The 20,084-nt window shown below is 50.8% G+C and overlaps 1 protein-coding gene and 1 pseudogene across 1 annotated transcript; one reads left to right on the forward strand and one right to left on the reverse strand.

The window, feature by feature from the left end:
• Nucleotides 1-1,372: 1,372 nt before the first annotated feature.
• On the reverse strand, nt 1,373-3,599 carry LOC139003966 (elongation factor 1-alpha 1 pseudogene; annotated as a pseudogene).
• Nucleotides 3,600-10,577: 6,978 nt separating this feature from the next.
• On the forward strand, nt 10,578-18,512 carry LRP10 (LDL receptor related protein 10). Its single transcript, XM_070426350.1, has 7 exons — nt 10,578-11,189; nt 11,580-11,624; nt 12,143-12,278; nt 15,447-15,637; nt 15,755-16,772; nt 17,108-17,237; nt 17,363-18,512. The coding sequence occupies exons 1-7, from the start codon at nt 11,156-11,158 to the stop codon at nt 17,966-17,968; spliced, it is 2,160 nt and encodes a 719-aa protein (XP_070282451.1). The 5' UTR covers nt 10,578-11,155; the 3' UTR covers nt 17,969-18,512.
• The last annotated feature ends 1,572 nt before the right edge of the window (nt 18,513-20,084 follow it).

Below are 20,084 nucleotides of genomic sequence, written 5' to 3' on the forward strand. Positions count from 1 at the left end.
CAATGGGTTCTTAAACTGGACCGGAGGGCCGGAACAAAAGCATGGATGGAGTGTTTGTGTGAACTAATATAAATTCAAAGTAAACATCATTACATAAAAGGGTACGGTCTTTTTTTTTTTTTTAGTTTTATTCATTTCAAACGGGCCGAATCCGGCCCGCGGGCCGTAGTTTGCCCACGGCTGGTTGTGATACTTCTCTGAGGCCTTTGGAGATCATGCCCAGGCCTCTCGGGAAGGGGGGGGGGGGGGGGGGGGGCGGGGGGGCGGGGGCTTTAACCTGCACACATCCTCCTAAATTCATCCTCACTCTGGGGCCAGGAGAATCTTTTAATCCCATCTTCACACTTCAAAGGTTCTTACAATTTGGAGTTTAAAAAATGCCTGCAGATATTCTGTGAAGAGCACTATATTATTGCTCTGTGCTAAAAGTTTCATTTGTTAAATGTAAACATTTAAAATATACCAAGTATTTTCAAAACCATCTTAGTATTAATTTTGTAATATACCAGGGGCTCTAACAATGGGCATGACTGAGGTGTCTCTCAAACCTCCCAGGGGTGTCCCCAATCTCACATCTCATTCTCTTCCAAAGCACACGGCAACCATATGGTAGAGTCTTCAACTCCCCCATTCCCTTCAAACATAGAGGTTTCCCCATCTTGAAAAGCTCTCTCCCTCCTGGATACTGCTGCAGTCTTGAATGACTTCCCCAATTTCCCCCTTTTCTCTCAAGCCAAGGATATTCAAAAGCTGTCTGCATTCCTTTTCCAGTCAGCTCTTTTTAATCCAATCAACATCTGTATCCCAACCCAGGATATTCAGAAATTTACTGAAACTGCTCCTTAAAAAGGCCTTCCTGACCCTTTTTCTTCCCACCCCAGGACTTTTCCTTTCTTTTTTTCCCCCAGCATCAATTTATTTTTCCTAGAATTTGGATACAATAGCTGCAGCAAGACAGTGCTCAATACTATTCAAACCTCACTCTAGGTTCTTAAACTACCTCAGCATTTGTAAATGTGAATTCACATTCCAGTAAAACTGGGAAACCAAAATTCAACATACCAACAAATTTACTCAATATTGATGTAACTACAAAATTTTATATGTTAACACGTCGCCTTTACAGATTTTGGCCTTTAGAAACTAGCTTACAACACAAAGTTACTCTTCGCTTACCTGTCCTAACCTATTTAGTGTTACACCAACAGACTCCCTTTCCCATAGCTTTTACCATGAAGAGACAGGTGATTCCTCCCTTTAAGTAGGAAAAAAAAAACGCGCGCGCACACACACACACACACACACACACACACACAGTTCCCACCCAGAAAGAAAATGTTAACAGAACTATCCAATTGTAAAGTATCAGCAGATATAACACTGGAAATAGGTCATGGGCAACTCTGAAGTCTTTTACCTAAGTAGTATAACAGAAAGTTACAGTGTTGACCAAAAGAACACACAGGTTTCTCATTAAACTTTGTTATTTTAATGGGTCTCAAAATTCTGTGACAGATTTTTGGTCATGTTGTTTCCATTAAAAAGTACTGATTTAAAAAACTAATAACTTAAAAAGTGCCACACACAAAAGAACCAAATGGTCCACAAAACTTCCTCCTTTCCTTCTGAAGGTTTTGCAATGCATTGTAATCATTAACCAGTCCTTTACTATTAAACTTAAATGGCCAACTGAGACACAGTTCTGAGACTGTTCTTCCACCACTGATTAAGACGGGGGTGGCAGGTGTTGGGAATAATATTCATTTAGCTTTCTGGGCAGACCTGGTGACTTTGCCATCTCCAGCTGCCTTCTTGTCCACGGCTTTGATGACAGCAACTGTCTGTCTCATGTCATGAACAGCGAAATGGCCCAGAGGAGGGTAGTCAGAGAAGCTCTCAACACACATGGGCTTGCCAGGAATCATCAACGATAGTAGCATCACCAGATTTCAAAAACTTAGGGCCATCTTCCAGCTTTTTCCCAGAACGACGATCAATCTCCTTCAGCTCAGCAAATCTACCAGCAATGTGGCCTGTATGACAATCCAGCACTGACCTGGCCTGGGTGGTTCAGGATAATCACCTGAGCTGTGAAGCCAGCTGCTTCCATTGGTGGATCATTTTTGCTGTCACCGGCCACATTGCCACGGCCAACATCTTTAACAGACACGGTCTTGACATTGAAGCCCACATTGTCCCCAGGAAGAGCTTCACTCAAAGCTTCATGGAGCATTTCAACAGACTTTCAGTTGTAACGTTGACTGGAGCCAAGTTGACCACCATGCCAGGCTTGAGAACACCAGTCTCCACTCGGCCCACAGGGACAGTACCAATACCACCAATGTTGGAGACATCCTGGAGGGGCAGATGCAGGGGCTTGTCAGTTGGACGAGGTGGTGGCAGGATGCAATCCAGAGCTTCAAGCAGTGTGGTTCCACTGGCATTGCCATCTTTACGGGTGACCTTCCATCCCTTGAACCAAGGCATATTAGCACTTGGCTCCAGCATGTTGTCACCATTCCAACTGGAAATTGGCACAAATGCTACTGTGTCAGGGTTGTAGCCAATTTTCTTAATGTAGGTGCTGACCTCTTTCACAATTTCCTCGTATCTTTTCTGGCTGTAGGGTGGCTCAGTGGAATCCATTTTGCTAACACCAACGATCACCTGTTTCACACCCAGTGTGTAAGCCAGAAGGGCGTGCTCTTGGGTCTGCCCATTCTTGGAGATGCCTGCTTCAAATTCGCCAACACCAGCAGCAACAATCAGGACAGCACAATCAGCCTGAGATGTGCCTGTAATCATGTTTTTTATGAAGTCTCTGTGCCCTGGGGCATCAGTGATGGTCACATAATACTTGCTGGTCTCGAATTTCCACAGGGAGATGTCAATGGTGATACCTCACTCCCGTTCAGCTTTCAGTGTATCCAAGACCCAGGCATACTTGAAGGAGCCCATCCCCATCTCAGCAGCCTCCTTCTCAAAATTCTCGATGGTTCTTTTGTCGACCCCACCACATTTGTAGATCAGATGGCCAGTAGTGGTAGACTTGCCGGAATCTACGTGTCCAATGACAAAGATGTTGACGTGAGTCTTTTCCTTTACCATCTTGGGTTTGAGTTAATGGTGGTTTTCATGATACTTGTGTTCTGGCGGCAAATCCATTGCGAAAAAGCCCCAGGCCTTTTTCTTCCTTTCACTTTCTTTATTTTTTATATAAAATTTGAAATTTGAATGGAAAAAGATAATAAATCTGAAAATACATAGATTATGTTTGTAAACTGAACAGCAAACATCTAAAAGAAAACAAGAAGAGAGGCTACAAATTGATAAGAAAAACATAACCCAGAAGGAGAATGCCTAAACGATATTAGTTACTAGGCAAACATGGCTAATAAATATAGGATGATCAACCCCACTGCAGTCTGGGATATGGGAATTAAAGAAAACAATCATAATTTGTTTATTTAGAGTATCAAAGAATATGAAGGCAGTAATATCCAATGCTGGTGAGAATAATAGGAAAGTAATACTTTCAAACTTACAGAAATGTGACCTGCTGTAATATTTTTTGAAAGAGTTGCCTGCACCATTTGTTATAATGAAAAATACATCCTCCAGCCCTGGCAGGGGGCTCAGTTGGTTGGAGCATTGTCCCGTGCAAAATGTTGAGGGTTCTCTTCCCAGTTAGGGCACTTACCTAATTGTGAATAGTCAACCCGATGTTTCTATCTCTCTCTATGCCCTTCCTTTCTCTCTAAAAATCAATAAAAACATATCCTTGGGTGGATGACTGAAAACAACAGCCCTAGCCGGTTTGGCTCAGTGGATAGAGTGTTGGCCTGAAGACTGAAGAGTCCCAGGTTGGACTCTGATTCAGGTCAAGGGCACATTCCTGGGTTTCAGACTTGATCCCCAGTAGGGGGCGTGCAGGAGACAGCCGATCAATGATTCTCACTCATCATTGATGTTTCTATCTCTCTCTCCCTCTCCCTACCTCTCTGAAATCAATAAAAAAATTTTTTTTTTTAAAAAAGAACTATGGGCTGTAAAAACCAGTGTGGATTGGGGTCAGTGACACAGAGGATGCTAGAGACCCAGCTGTTCCTCTTAAAAAGCCGACACCACAAACTCAACTTACAAGGTCCTACTTCCTCTGGGCTCTAGCACCAGGGAGAGGCTCTGGGGAACACAGACACATAGGAGGAGAAACTAGATTGTCTGGCATTGGGGCAGGAATTCAGGGGCAGCTTTCTCCCAGACAGAAGTGCTCAAAGGGATGGATCATTGTTCCTATGCTCGGACCTCCCCAGTCACAGGGCTGACTGGCAGCCATTTCTGTTTGCTCTGCCCTGGTGATTCCCTAAGACCCCACCTCACCCAATTTACAACACCACCCAACCTGTGTGCAGCAGCTTTTGCATATGAATGGCCTGTCCTTGGTCAGGCTAAAATCTCTCAAACAAGCTGTAGCTGGGTCAGGGAGCCCCAAACCTATCAATAAAAGGCCCAAGACCCGGCACCAGCACCAGCCTGCCTTGCTTCATAGCTGGGCCTCATCTAGGTACTTTCAAACTTTATACAAAGAGGAGGAATCTGCAGGTCTCTCTGTAGCTCCTGCTAGGTGGCCCCAGGCAGTAGCTGACTTTGCACCTCCCTGGAGACCCAAGAGCCAGTGTACCCAGTGGTCAGTATCAGACCATACCAGATTACAATTCTACCTATCCACAAGTGACACACTCAAGGGGAAGACTCAGTGAGCACTAAAGCCCCACTGAAGCAAGTCCTGCTCCATAAAGGTGTCTCCTGCACAGCAGCTCTCCCACTGTACTTACAGCTGGTCCTCACAGCCAATTGGCCTGGAGCTCAATTTCTCCCAGTGACATCAACAGCGATCAAGTCTCAACTACAAGACTGTGCACTCAGTCCACACAGGGGCACACATAGAGCTCCCAGCTCAGGTGACTGGGGAGGCTAAACCACTGGGCCCTATAGAACACCCACTACACAAGGCCACTCTACCAACTCAAGGAGACATAGCAGCTCTACCCAGCATATAGAAACAAACACAGGGAAGCAGCCAAAATGCAGAAACAAAGAAACATGCTACAAATGAAATAAATGGAAGAAAGTAAACTACTGGATATAGAGTTCAAAACCACAGTTATAAGGTTACTCAAGAATCTTCTAAAAAAAAAATCTTCTAGAAACCTCCAAAAAAAATGGAAAAGGACCAAGAAATTAAGCATACATTGACTGAAATAAAGAATATCATACAGGGATTCAACAGTATATTAGAGGAGTCTCAATCAAATCAACTATTTGAAATACGAGGAAGCAAAAAACACCCAACCAGAAGAGCAAAAAGAAAAAAGAATCCAAAAATATGAAGATAGTATAAAGAGCCTCTGGGACAACTTCAAGCATACAAACATTCACATTATGGGGGTGCCAGAAGTAGAGAGAGAGCAAGATATTGAAAACCTATTTGAAGAAATAATGACAAAAAACATCCCCTACCAGGTGAAAGAAATAGACTTATAAGTCCAGGAAGTACAGAGAACCCCAAACGAGAGGAACCTAAAGAGGACCACACCAAGAGACATTATAATTAAAATGCCAAGGGCAAAAGACAAAGGGAGAATCTTAAAAGCAGCAAGAGAAAAACAGTTAGTTACCTACAAGGGAGTACCCATACGACTGTCAGCTGATTTCTCAACAGAAACTATGCAGGCCAGAGAGAGTGGCAAGAAATATTCCAAGTGATAAACAGCAAGGACCTACAATCAAGATTACTCTACCCAGCAAAGCTATCATTTAGAATTGAACGTCAAATAAAGAGCTTCACAGACAAGAAAAGGAGTTCATCACCATCAAACCAGTATTATATGAAATGTTAAAGGATATTTTTTAAGAAGAGGATTAAGAAAAAGATAAAAAATATGAACAAGCCCTATCCAGTTTGGCTTAATGGATAGAGTGTTGGCCTGCGGACTGAAGGGTTCTAGGTTTGATTATGGTCAAGGGCACATGCCCGGGTTGCAGGCTCAATCCTCAGTGGGGGGTGTGCAGGAAGCAGCTGATTGATGATTCTTGCTATCACTGATGCTTCAATTTCTCTCTCTCTCCCTTCCTCTTTCTGAAATCTATAAAAATATATTTTTAAAAAATATGTGAAGGAGAAACCAAGATGGCGGCATAGGTAAACACGGGAGTTTGCTGCCTCGAACAACCACTTCAAAAATACAACTAAAAGACGGAACGGACATCATCCAGAACCACAGGAAAGCTGGCTGAGTGGATGTTCTACAACTAGGAGGAAAGAGAAAAGCATACCGAGGCTCAGAGGAGGCGCAGTGCTGAAGTAAAATACTAAGGTTCGGAGTGCATGTGGAGCGGGCTGGAGGCTGAGGGCGCGGTTGTTTTCAATCGGGAGGGAGTCTCAGGCTCTGAGTTCCAGTTCCGGGCGAGTCTCTAAGGACCCAGACTCATACGGGAGAAGCGGGACTGTCTGGCATCGCTCAGAACCCTAGGGCAGCTTTCTCTCCGTGGGGCTTGCAGCGACTACTGGGACACTGAGAAGCAGAGCCTCTGAGGGCAAGACTGAGAGCAGCCATAATTGCTAACCCCGCCCTGTTGATCCCGTGGGACCCGCCCCGCCCAAGCCCTGCAGGGAGGCTTTTGCTGGATAGCCTCAGGCAAAGGCTAGATTAGCACCTCCCTAGAGATCCAGGAGCCAGGAAGCCCAGAGGTCAGAGTGGGACCATCCAGCTTTAAGCTCCGTGGAACCATAAAAGACACACTCAGGAGGCAGACTCAGTGAGCACCAAAGCCCCATCGAAGCAAGTCTAGCCCCAGAGGGGTGTCTCCAGCACAGAAGTTCTCCCACCGCAGACACAGCTGATTCTCACAGCCAATTGACCTGGAGGTCAATTCCTCACAGTGATAACTACAACAATCAAGGCTTAACCACAACAAGACTGTGCACAAAGCCCACAAGGGGGTGCACCAAGAGTGTCTACCTTAGGTAATTGGGACACTTAGCACAGAAAGGCACTCTATCGACACAGCGAAGCATAAAAAAATGCCGAGACAAAGAAACAGGACACAAACGACAGAATTGGAGGAAAGCAAACTGTTGGATATAGAGTTCAAAACCACACTTTTAAGGTCTTTAAAGAACTGTTTAGAAGCCCTCGAAAAGACTGGTAAGACCGCCGATAAATGTAGTGAGATCCTCAAGAAATCTAATGAGACCCTCGATGTTGTGATAAAGGACCAACTAGAAATTAAGCATACACTGACTGAAATAAAGAATATTATACAGACTCCCAACAGCAGACCAGAGGGTCGCAAGGATCAAGTCAAAGATTTGAAATACGAAGAAGCAAAAAACACCCAACCGGAAAAGCAAAATGAAAAAAGAATCCGAAAATATGAAGATAGTGTAAGGAGCCTCTGGGACAGCTTCAAGCGTACCAACATCCGAATTATAGGGGTGCCAGAAGATGAGAGAGAGCAAGATATTGAAAACCTATTTGAAGATATAATGACAGAAAACTTCCCCTACCTGGTGAAAGGAATAGACTTCCAAGTCCAGGAAGCGCAGAGAACCCCAAACAAAAGGAATCCAAAGAGGACCACACCAAGACACATCATAATTAAAATGCCAAGAGCAAAAGAAAAAGAGAGAATCCTAAAAGCAGCAAGAGAAAGAAAATCAGTTACCTACAAGGGAGTACCCATACGACTGTCAGCTGATTTCTCAACAGAAACTTTGCAGGCCAGAAGGGAATGACAAGAAATATTCAAAGTGATGAATACCAAGAACCTACAACCAAGACTACTTTATCCAGCAAAGCTATCATTCAGAAGTGAAGGCCAGATAAAGAGCTTCACAGATAAGAAAAAGCTAAAGGAGTTCATCACCACCAAACCAGTATTATATGAAATGCTGAAAGGTATCCTGTAAGAAGAGGAAGAAGAAGAAAAAGGTAAAGATACAAATTATGAACAACAAATACACATCTATCAACAAGTGAATCTAAAAATCAAGTGAATAAATAATCTGATGAACTGGTGATTGTAATAGAATCAGGGACATAGAAAGGGAATGGACTGACTATTCTTGGCGGGGGGGGGGGGGGGGGAGGAAGGGGTGTGGGGGTGAGTGAAGAGATTAGACAACAATCGTGCACCTATGGATGAGGACAGTGGGTGGGGAGTGAGGGCAGAGGGTGGGGTTGGAACTGGGTGGAGGGGAGTTATGGTGGGAAAAAAGAGTAACTAATGTAATAATCTGAACAATAAAGATTTAATTAAAAAAAAATTAAAAAAAAAAAAATATGTGAATAACAAAATGGCAACAGTTACATACCTATCAACAACTGAATCTAAAAATCAAAATAAAAGAATAAGAAATCTAATGAACAGAATAAACTGGTGAATAACATAGAACCAGAGGCATGGAAATGGAACAGACTGATGATTCTCAGCTGGAAGGAGGTGGGGGAGGCGGGAAGAGATTAAACAAAGATTTTATATGCATATATGCATTACCTATGGACACAGACAATAGGGAGGCAAAGGCCCGCACTCTTGTGGAAGAGCCACACTCTAGGGGCCACAGTTTGCCGACCATTGCCCCAGGATATTTTTTTAATATGTTTTATTTATTTATTTATTTTTAGAGAAAGGAAGGGTGAGGGATAGAAAGAAACATCGATAGAGAGGAACATCATCGATAGATCAGCTGCCTCCTGCATGCCCTCCTCCCCACCCCCCATACCTAACTGGGGATCCAGCCTGAAACCCAGGCATGTGCCCTGACCGGGAATCTAACCAGCAACCTTTTGGTTGCTGGGTTGACACTCAACCTTTGAGCCAAACCTGCCGGGCCACTCCAGGATATTTTCCCATTGATTTATAGAAAGAATGGAAGGGAGAGAGGAGAGGAAGAGAAAGAGACAGACAAATATCGATTGGTAGCCTCCCTTACAAGCCCTGACCCTAACCGGGATGGAGCCTGCAACCGAGGTATGTGCCCTTGACTGGGAACAGGACCCGTGACCTTTACGTCTGTGGGCTAACAGTCTAACCACTGAGCAAAACGAGCTAGTGCTGGCTTTTTAATTTAGGCATCTGACCTCTCTTTCTTTTTATTTTATTTTATTGACCTCTCTTTCCAACTAGACTGAAAGCTCCTTGAAGCTAAAGTGAAGTCTTTAAGAGTTCCAGGCATATGCCAAGTATCCAGCATAGAGAACACAGCCAAGCAATCTACTAAAAGCTCCATAATCACTTTTAGGACTTAAATAATTTTAATTTGCCCAACCTCTTTGCCCTTCTTCCCTCTGCTCAACATCCTGCTCCCACATTCAGGATTCTGTTTCACCCCTCATTAATCCCAAGGGCTGCAGGGAGAGAGAGAGCGTGGGACCAAGGGCATGGGACCAAGTGGAAGGAAGGGCCTTTTTATGACCAACTCTATGGCTTCAGGCCTTGCTGAGGTCCCAGTTTTGAATACATCAACATAAAACTGTTTTGTATCATTTGTAAAGGGGTGAGAGTAGTAAGGACCCAAGTGTATGTTCTATCCAAAACCAGATCACCTAGGTTCAAACCTTTGTTTCAGTATTTACTAGGTCCATGGTGTTGGGCAAAATACTTAACCTTTCTGTACCCGGAGTTCCCTTAGGTGTAAAATGGGAGTAACAATAGTATCATACCTCACAAGATTGTTGAGAGAAATAAAAGACCAAACATTTGAAAAGTGCTTAGATTTGTACCTGAAATGTGGGGGGGAAAAGCTCAAAAGGTATTTGCTATTGGCATTGTTTATTAATACTACCAACAGTGCCACAGAACATCGGTAGCCTCAAGCCCACATAAATTAGAAATACCTCCTGTGACTAATAATAATAATACCAGGTACGGAACACTTCCTCTATGCTCACCTCGCATTATCTCCCTAAGGGTTGACAACATCCTCACGAGGGAGGTGCACAATTATTATCCCCATTTTCAACCGGGAGGTTAAGTAATTTTCTCCAGATCACCAGGCCAGCAAGTGGGAAAGGCACGTTTAATCCTCTATTGACCATTTACTGAGTCCTCACGGTGCCGAAGCAGGACAGAAGCCCCGTGGGACAAAGGTAAACAGGAAGTTTCCGTTTCCAGAGAAGAGGCGGGGCGGGGGCGGGGCGGCCAGTAAACAAATAGTCACCGCGCCGCGCGGTAATGTCTGTAATAGAGGCGCACTCCCCCCCGGGCCGCGGGCCCGGACCCTCGGACGAGGCCAGTCCTCAGAGCCGAAGGGCCCAAAGGAAAGAAGGGCGCGGCAGGTCCGGAACCAGCAGTTGTCTGTGGACAAACGCGTCCTGAAACGAGTGTGTCACACCCAACCGGGTAAACAAAGCCGCGTCGAGGTCCGAGCCCGAGCGCTCGGTCCGAAGCCGGTCTGACCGGCGGGGCAGGGCCGAGACGGGTTAAGGCGCGCCGGGGGCGGGGCGCGCGCGCCGGGGCAGAGGTGGGGCCCGGTTCGGCCCGCCCCCTGCCTCCGCCCCGGCCGCGGCTCCTCCAACCCCGGGGCGGGCTGGGGTGCCGCCCGGGCGAGGGCCGGGAGTTGGGCCGCGGCGCGTTCCCGTCCCCGTCCCCGTCCCCGTCCGCGCTCTCCCGCCGCGCCCCGCAGACCCGACGCGCGGGGGAAGGTGAGCCGTCCCCGGGCCGGCCGTGAGGGCGACGGGCCGCAAAGTTCGGCTGGAAGAGGAAGTGGCCTCCGGCTCCGGCAGGTGGCGGCCGGGCCTGGACCCCGGCGCTCGCGGCCGGCGGGCGGGCTCCGGGCGAGGGTGCGCCCGGACGGGGCCCGGAGCTGACCGCCGGGCGGCGGGAGCCGGCTTCGAGCGGGAGAGGGGAGAGCGAGCGCGCGAGCGGGGCCGCCCGGAAGACAACTCCGAAGTTGGCGAGAGGCACCGCCCCTGCCCCGGCCGCCGCCCCGCCCCCAGCCCTGGCGCCCCGAGCGCCGGCCCAGCGACCCGAGCCATGGACCCCGCTCGGGGAGGCGGCCCTGCGGGGCCCGGGCGCGCGGAGCGGCGCCTCCTCCCCGCTGGGTAGGCGACGGAAGCTGCCGGACCTGTGCCCCGCCGGGCCGCTCAGGATGCCGCCCGTCACCCTCCTCTTCCTCCTCCTCGGTGAGAAACAGAAACGAAACTCCTCTCCGCCCCCACCCAGCCCCGGCTGTCACCCCTAGACGCTCCCGCGCCCCCCCTTTCCCCCCCGGGGCCCCCCGCCCTCCCCGCCAGCCCGAGCCCCCCGACCCCGGCTGCCCCGACGCTGCCGGCCCAGCCCCCGGGGAGCCTTCAGCCGCCGCCCTCAGCCCTCAGCCGCCCTCGGGCCTCCCCAGACCCCCGCCCCCGCCCCCAGGCCGTGCTGCCCGGGGTCGCCCACTGCCGTCACCCCTGCCCCGCGCCCCTCCCAGAAACCACCCGGAAGTCCCGGTGGCCGCTCTTCCTCCCGGAGTTGTGCAGGTGGAGCAAACTTCTGAGCGACTCCCTCTCTGCCCTTCCCCGCTCTTCCTCTAGGGGGCGCGCTGGCCCACCCGGACCGGATCCTTTTCCCAAATCCTGGTGAGTGGATGCCGCCGCTGGGGGCTGGGGGCTCGGTGACAGGAGGCAAGCACCGCAGAGGGAGTCTCTCTTCCCTGCATTCTTATGGTGCCGACGTCGTTTCTGAGTGGCGATTGTCCACCCTTCATTTTACAGATGGGGAAACTGAGACCCAGTGTGAACCCTCACCTGGTACTTACCTACTACATATTTTGTTTTTCCCCCAGTCGCCAAGCTTGATCTCCCTAGCCAGAACGTAGTCTCCCTGAGGCTAGAGACAGTATGTTCGGTTCCTCCTGGTCCAAGGGCTGGCACAGAGCAGGCATCAGATTGTATATACTGTTGATACCTAAGGTGAAGCTGTGACGCTGTGGGAGGAAGGGGGCCCACTGAAGACTATGACGATATCAAGTCTGGGCGGGAGGGCAAGTTTGTGTGCTCCTTCTTGAAGAGCCCAGGCCCTTGGGGGCCTCAAGTCTGGGGAGGGATGGGAGGGTAACAGACTTTCAACCAGCGTCTCTCTCTGCCTCTCTCACCAGCCTGTGAAGACCCTCCGGCAGTGCTCTTGGAAGTACAGGGCACCTTACAGAGGCCCTTGAGCCGGGACAGCCACAGCTCCCCTGCCAACTGCACCTGGCTCATCCCTGGCAGCAAGGATCAGACTGTAATGGTCAGGTGAGCAGGGCAAGACCCTCTTCCTCTCCCCGGCTCCTCCCAGCTTCATCATGGGAAAGCCTTCGTTGTGGAATTCCCATCCCTGTCAACAGGGGGAAGAGTAGAATTTGATTTGTCCTCGTCCAGCGGTTCCCAACCTTTTTTTGGCCATGCCCCACCTAAGCATCTCTAAAATCCTGATGCCCGCCCCCCCCCCCCCATGACATATAATTCTTATTACCCAAAAAGTGAACTCCTATTCACGTGGAGGAAGCCTAAAAGGCCACATTAACTTGGTCTAAACAAGCTTCCAAAGAGCATGGCATCCATGAAAGAGAAAAATAAAAAAACAGAAGGATAGTTGAAGTACTGAGGAAGCAATCAGTAAGAAATTGTTTAAACGATAATAATAATATAAATTGATAAGAAAAAATAGCAAATAGTTTCAAAACATATAATAGAGAAGTGAAATGCATAAATATGTCACCATTTATACTTATACTAGAGGCCCGGTGCACAAAAATTTGTGCACTCGGGGGGGAAGGGGGAGTCCCTCAGCCTGGCCTGTGCCCTCTCGCAGTCTGGGACCCCTCGGGAGATAACGACCTGCTGGCTTAGGCCTGCTCCTGGGTGGCAGAGGGCAGGTCCAATCCCTAGGTGCAGCCCCTGGTCGGGCTCAGAGCAGGGCTGATTGGGGAGTTGGGGTGCCCCCCCCTGTCATGCACAGAGCAGGGCGGATTGGGAGGTTGCGATGCCACCCTCAGTCACGCTCAGGGTAGGGCCAATTGGGGGGTTGGGGCACCGCCCCCTATCACACTCAAGGCAGGGTCGATGGGGAGGTTGTGGCACCACCCCCTGTGATGCACAGAGCAGGGCCAATCAGGGGGTTGGGGCACTGCCCCCTGTCACTCACAGAGCAGGGCCAATCAGGGGGTTGGGGCGCTGCCCCCTGTCACTCACAGAGCAGGGCCCATCAGGGGGGTTGGGGCTCCGTACCTTGTCACACACAGAGCAAGGCCCATCAGGGGGTTGGGGAGCTCCCACCTGTCATGCACAGAGTAGGGCCGATCAGGGGGTTGAGAAGCTCCCCCTTGTCACTCACAGAGTAGGGCCGATAGGGGAGTTGGGGCACCGCCCCCTGTCACACACAGAGCAGGGCGGATCAGGGGGTTGGGGCGCTGCACCCTGTCACACTCAGGGCAGGGCTGATGGAGAGGTTATGGCTCTACCCTGTCACACACAGAGCAGGGCCGATCAGGGTGTTGGTGCGCCGCACCCTGTCAAACACAGAGCCCCAGGGCAATCAGGGGATTGGGGAGCTCCCCCCTATCAGGCACAGAGCAGGGCTGATCAGGGGGTTGGGGTGCCTTTCCCTGTCACGAACAGAGCAGGGCGGATAGGGAGGTTGTGGCCTCGCCCCCTGTCACACACAGAGCCGCAGGGCGATCAGGGGGTTTGGGCGCTGCCCCCTATCACGCTGATCCCGGTGTCGGGAGGTATATTACCCTTTTAGTATATAGGATAGAGACCTGGTGCATGGGTAGGGGCTGGCTGGTTTGCCCTGAAGGGTGTCCTGGATCAGGGTGGGGGTCCCCACTGGGGTGCCTGGCCAGCCTGGTTGAGGGGCTGAGGGCTGTTTTCCTGAAGCAAGTGACTGAAGCTCCCAACCGCTTCTTGTTTTCTTCTTCTTTTTTTTTTTTTTTATTCTGGGCCAGCTTTAGCTCTGAGGCCTTGCTGCTGAAAACATGGATACAATGTTTTGGTCCGGCTGGCTTTCAGTCCGCCGGTTTCTGGGGTTTTGTTTACCTTCTTATTTGCAACATAGTACATAGTTGCTTAGAGTTGCAGTTGAGAGCCCGGCAAGTGAGGCAGGGAACGTTGGAGTCCGCAGCAAGCAAGCCTCATGCTCGCTTCAGTGCCTGGCTGCTGGCCGCCACCTTGGCTGACAGCTAATTTGCATATACTCACTGATTAGCCAATGAAAAGGGTAGCGGTCGTACGCTAATTACCATGTTTCTCTTTTATTAGTGTAGATACTGTATCTGAGGCCCCTAGAACCATAAGAAATGCAAAAAATTCAATTGCCCTCCTTAAAAATCAAATTGTGCCCCACATTGGGAACCACTGGCCTCATCTGTCCTAAAAGCCTGCCTTGTTCTGAACCAGACACAGTGAATTGGATCTGGGTGGGGATGGACATCTAGCTTAGGTCCTGGTCATCTCTGAAGGTCAACAGTCATTCTAGAAACATCCTTGGGTTCCTCTATGGCTGCTCTGAGGAAGTCCTTAATCCTTGCACATCTTTGCCTAGGATTCAGAGCTAGTCCTTTAATCAGCTAGAACCTTTCTCAGCCTCCCCAGATCTCTTGAATAATCCAGGTCTCCCAGGCTCCTCCAACCTTGGGCCATGGGGTTGGGCCCATGTTAATTAAGTACCTGGCTGTTTGCTTCACACAGTTCACTTTTCATGAATTTACCCAGAAAGGGGTAGGTGAAGGGAGAGGGAAATCTGTGGAGAGGCTTTTGGAGCAGAGGGATCAAAGTGCCATGGTGATCCCAAGTCTCACTGCCAGGCATTTGGAGGGGACGGCAAGTTCTAGATAACCTAGCTGTGTGGTAACTGCCAGTTACTGCTAACACTGTACTTGAGTGGCAGTGCTGCAACAACTGGAAAGCAATACCCCTGTTCATATTGCAGTCCCAGAAGATAAGTCTGTTTTTCCATGGGAATCTAGGATATATCACATAATCTCAAGGTGCCACTGGCCTCTGGTAGGACTAGTGCCATTGACCACTAAGGAATTTAGCTGACTGAATTTTCACTTAGCTATTTGAATTGTGGATAAGTAGATGCTTGTGCTTTTGGGGGTAGAAAAGTCCTGGGGAGGAAGAAGCCAGCGGTGGTCGTCAGGAATATCTCACAGCCCTGGACGGTGTGGCTGTAAGTTGGACCATCTCCCATATACCAGAAAGTTTGTGGGTTCTGTTCCAGGTCAGGGCACATACCCAGGTTTCGGGTGTGATCCCCAGTCACGGCTCATACAGGAGACAAAGCAATTGATGTTTCTCTCTCACATTGATGTTTTTGTCTTTTTCTCTCTCCATTCCTCTCTCTAAAATCAATAAAGTATCCTCGGGTGAGGATTAACAAAAAAAGAGTATCTCACATCCTGCTCTCTACCCCTGTAGGTTCCAAAAGCTGCACTTGGCCTGTGGCTCGGAGCGCTTAATCCTGCGCTCCCCTCTCCAGCCACAGATCTCCCTGTGCGAGGCACCTGCCAGCCCTCTGCAGCTACCTGGGGGCAATGTCACCATCACCTACAGCTATGCCGGGGCCAGAGCACCCATGGGCCAGGGCTTTCTACTCTCCTACAGCCAAGGTAGGCTGGACAGGGTGTCCCTGGGGCTATTAGCGCAAGCAGTGGAAGCCCCAGGGAAGAGGGGAGGACCCCACCAGTTCCGGTGCTTCATAGCCCTTCTCCATGGTGCCTCTGCAGATTGGCTGATGTGCCTGCAGGAAGAGTTCCAGTGCCTGAACCACCGCTGTGTGCCCTCAGCCCAGCACTGCGACGGGGTCGATAGCTGTGGAGATGGCTCGGATGAGGCAGGTTGCGGTTCAGATCCCTTCCCTGACCTGATCCCAGCCTCTGCCCCCACCCCACGCTGCAATCACACCTTGGAAGACTTCTATGGGGTCTTCTCCTCCCCTGGATACTCACACCTGGCGTCAGTCTCCCACCCCCAGTCCTGCCTCTGGCTGCTGGACCCCCACGACGGCCGGCGCCTCGCAGTGCGCTTCACAGCCCTGGATCTGGGCTATGAAGATGCAGTGCATGTGTATGATGGCTCTGGGCCCCCTGAGACCTCCCGGCGGCTGCGCAGGCTCACCCACTTCAACAATGGCAAGGCTGTCACCGTGGAGACGCTGTCTGGCCAAGCCATTGTGGCCTACCACACAGTTCCTTGGAGCAGTGGTCGGGGCTTCAATGCCACCTACCATGTTCAGGGCTATTGCTTACCTTGGGACCAACCTTGCGGCTTAGGCTCTGGCCTGGGGGCCAGTGAGGGCCTCGGTGAGCGCTGCTACAGTGAGGCACAGCGCTGTGATGGCTCCTGGGACTGTGCCGATGGCACAGATGAGGAGAACTGCCCCAGCTGCCCACCTGGACACTATCCCTGTGGGGCTTTTGGCACCCCCAGTGCCACAGCCTGCTACCTGCCTGCTGACCGCTGTAACTACCAGACCTTCTGTGCTGACGGAGCAGATGAGAGACGTTGCCGGCACTGCCAGCCTGGCAACTTCCGATGTCGGGACGAGAAGTGCGTGTATGAGACATGGGTGTGCGACGGGCAGCCGGACTGTGCTGACGGCAGTGATGAGTGGGACTGCTCCTATGCCCTGCCCCGCAAGGTCATTACAGCTGCAGTCATTGGCAGCCTTGTGTGCGGCTTGCTGCTGGTCATTGCTCTGGGCTGCACCTGCAAGCTCTATGCCATTCGCACCCAGGAGTACAGGTCAGCTGGCTTTAGAGGAGTGGGGACTGAGGGTGAGACGGAGCCCGTGCTGCCACAGGAGACCAGGAGGGTGCCACGTTGGGGATAGGTTCAGTGACCAGCTTATGGGTTGGCTCAGGGTTATCCAGCTTGGGGAAACAGGTTCTTCTTTGAGGAAAGAACAGGTCTATCTTCTGAAAGCCATCGCAAGGAAGGAGGGGACCGCAGATGACTTTTGGGAAAACCATGGTATAGCTTCAGTTGTCCTGTCCTGGGTGTGGAGGGAAGAGGCCTGTCCAGGTCGGGACAGGCTACTGTAGCTGGACCTGTGACTGAGCACCCCTCATTCCTTCCAGCATTTTTGCCCCCCTCTCCCGAATGGAGGCTGAGATTGTGCAGCAGCAGGCACCCCCGTCTTATGGGCAGCTCATTGCCCAGGGCGCCATCCCACCTGTGGAGGACTTCCCTACAGAGAATCCTAATGATGTAAGTCACTGCCCCAACCCAGCTCATGCTGCCCCCAACTCCACTGTGGCCCTGCCACTGTCCCTTCCTCCTTTCAGGCTTCTGGCCCTCATCCCTCCGACTGATGTCTCCTCCTCTCCTTGCAGAACTCAGTGCTGGGCAACCTGCGTTCTCTGCTACAGATCTTGCGCCAGGATATGACTCCAGGGGGTGCCTCCGGTGCCCGCCGCCGCCAGCGGGGCCGTACTGTCCGCCGCCTGGTGCGCCGTCTCCGCCGCTGGGGCCTGCTTCCTCGAACCAACCCTCCAGCCCGAACCCCTGAAACCAGACCCCAAGTCACACCTTCTGACGCTCCCCTTGAAGCCCTAGATGGCAGCACAGGTCCAGCCCGTGAGATTGGGGCAGTAGGTGGGCAGGATGGGGAACAGGCACCCCCACTGCCTGTCAAGGCTCCCCTCCCATCTGCTAGCATACCTCCAGCCCTCCCTACTGTCCTGGAGGCCCCAGGGCCACTGCCTTCAGTGCCCCTAGAACCATCACTGCTGTCTGGAGTGGTGCAGGCCCTGCGAGGCCGCCTCTTGCCCAGCCTTCGGCCGCCAGGACCAATCCGGCCCCCAGGACCAACCCAAACCCCACCTGAACCCCACACGATAGTCCTGTCCCCAGAGGATGAAGACGATGTACTGCTGGTGCCACTGGCTGAGCCGGGAGTCTGGGTAGTTGAAGCAGAGGACGAGCCACTGCTTGCCTGAGGGGACCTGGGCTCTCCTGGGGGCTCTAGTCACAGTGACAACCACCCTTTAGAAACAGCTCAGCTTCACTCCCACTACTTCCCTCCCTGACCCTAGGTCTGAGGGGACTTGGTGAGCCTCCCTTTGGCCCTGTGTAGCTGCTGTCAAGTTAGGTGTCCCTCAGGCAGAGAGGGCTCATACAGAGCTCCCTCTGCACCTGGCCAGAGATCACAGGCTCTCCACCACCACCCTCTCCTCACACCACCACCATTTGGGTGGCTCTTTTTAAAGAGTGAGGTTCTTAAGAGGTCATAGGCCTGAACACTCCATCCTTACCAATCCCCCACCAAAAGTGGCCTTAAGCACCAGTATGCCAATTGGCTGGAGACCTCTAGCCCCCAAGGGGAGGATTTAGGCAGGGCCTGTGGTTTTGCCAACTCTGATCCTTCCTATAGGGCCTGGCTAAAAAAAAAAAAAAAAAAAAAAAGCACAACAAATGCTTTTGTCCGATAGCTAGGTCATTGCCCAGAAGTCAAGGTTGAAAATAAAGGAATCAGAAATTTAAGATTTTTGTACATGAGCTGTGAGCCTGAGCCCTGCGTCTCTACCCATCTCAGCTTATGCTCACCTCACTTTGCTCCTTCCTGTGTAGGCCTTTGCTCTCCCCTCTTCCTATTGATCTAATCACACGCTCTTGATTTTTTTACCACACAGTGGGTAAGAAAATTCTAGGAATCCTAAGAACCAACCCTCTCCACCTCCACTCACCACCTGGGGCCCAACTCTACAGTGATTGACACCAGGGTGAGCACCAAACCTCTTTATTCACTGCCAGGCCGGAAGCCTGGTGAGCCTGCTGGGCCCTGGAGCTGGAAAGGTTTCCATTTATGGAGTACTTGCAGAGTACAGATCACAGGAGCAGATTGTCCCTGGTAGAATATGGGAGCGGTGACTCCTGCCCTCCACCCTCTACCCCCACCAGACAGTTACAGTCTGTCCTAGGCAGATGAGCTTTTAACAGGCTGCCTCAAAGCAGGCAAAGGTGAATTGAGAGAAAAATCAGAAACATTCAGAATGTGAAGATGCTGGCATCTACTTGGCCAAATCTAAGAGGTCTTCCTGGAAGAAGGCCCAAACTAGATTAAAGAACACTGTCAGTAGTTGGAATAGAGTTGTGAATTCCAGGCATGGTGAGTGTCCACCGGATAAGCAAACTAAGCAGACTTGAGAGAGAAGGCTATAATAAGCTGGACCCTGAACCTCAGAAAAGGTGCAGGAACGCAAGCAGTAGCCAGAGCCAAAGAGCTGGAGAGGGTGATGGAGGAGGGAATGATTTGTGAAAATGTTGGAACGCAGCCTCTGGTAAGCAAGGTGATAGAGCTGTCCCAGGGTTTGACATGAAAATCGGGACAAAGGATTTAGAAGGAACTATGGGGGTGAGCATTATACCCAGGAACAGAGGTGAGGCATCCCTGACAGAACACCCTCCCCCCCACCCCCAGGGAAACCCCCAGCCTCATCCTCGCCTTTCCTGCCTGGCCTGGCCTGGCCTATCCTCACCTTCTGGTAGAGGGCCCTGTTGATTATACCCTGTCAACCTTACATGCAGTGCTGATTGCATGTTTCCTCCTTCCCAGTGAGCAAGAGCCTAAGGAATGGCAAAAAGGGTATATGGTGCAGTCCTGGGACCCTGGCGTCTTGGCTCGGGAAAGACCCGAGTTCCTTTTCACTGCAGATCCTCTCCAGAGATTGGAGAAGGGGCTCCAGAAATCTCCCTTCTTGCTTACTGTTCTTCCTTTGGGCCTTCCTTCCCCAGTGCAACACTCCCTGGGTCCCACCAGTGTCCGGCCCAGTGACACAGGGAATGTTTTTTTCCCCTCCCATTCTTGCATCACCTGGTCTCTACCTTCTTCCTGCTCCTGTCTTCCCTACAGCCATCTCAAAAACCTTCAACCTGGTATTTCATCCCTTGTCCTACTCGAGACCTTTTTTGTAATGAAAGTGGACAGATTCAAGGTCAAAGAACGCTCCCCATGATGGAACTCCTCAGAATGCTGGAGGGAGGACTTGAAGGTAGAGTTCACTAGAAAGGCCTGTGTGTATAGATTCACGAACCTAGAAGAAGCTTCTCTGGGTG

Source organism: Myotis yumanensis, unplaced genomic scaffold (assembly GCF_028538775.1).
Source record: "Myotis yumanensis isolate MYYU_CA2020_CCGP unplaced genomic scaffold, mMyoYum1.0.hap1 SCAF_1, whole genome shotgun sequence".
Classification (NCBI taxonomy): Eukaryota; Metazoa; Chordata; class Mammalia; order Chiroptera; family Vespertilionidae; genus Myotis; species Myotis yumanensis.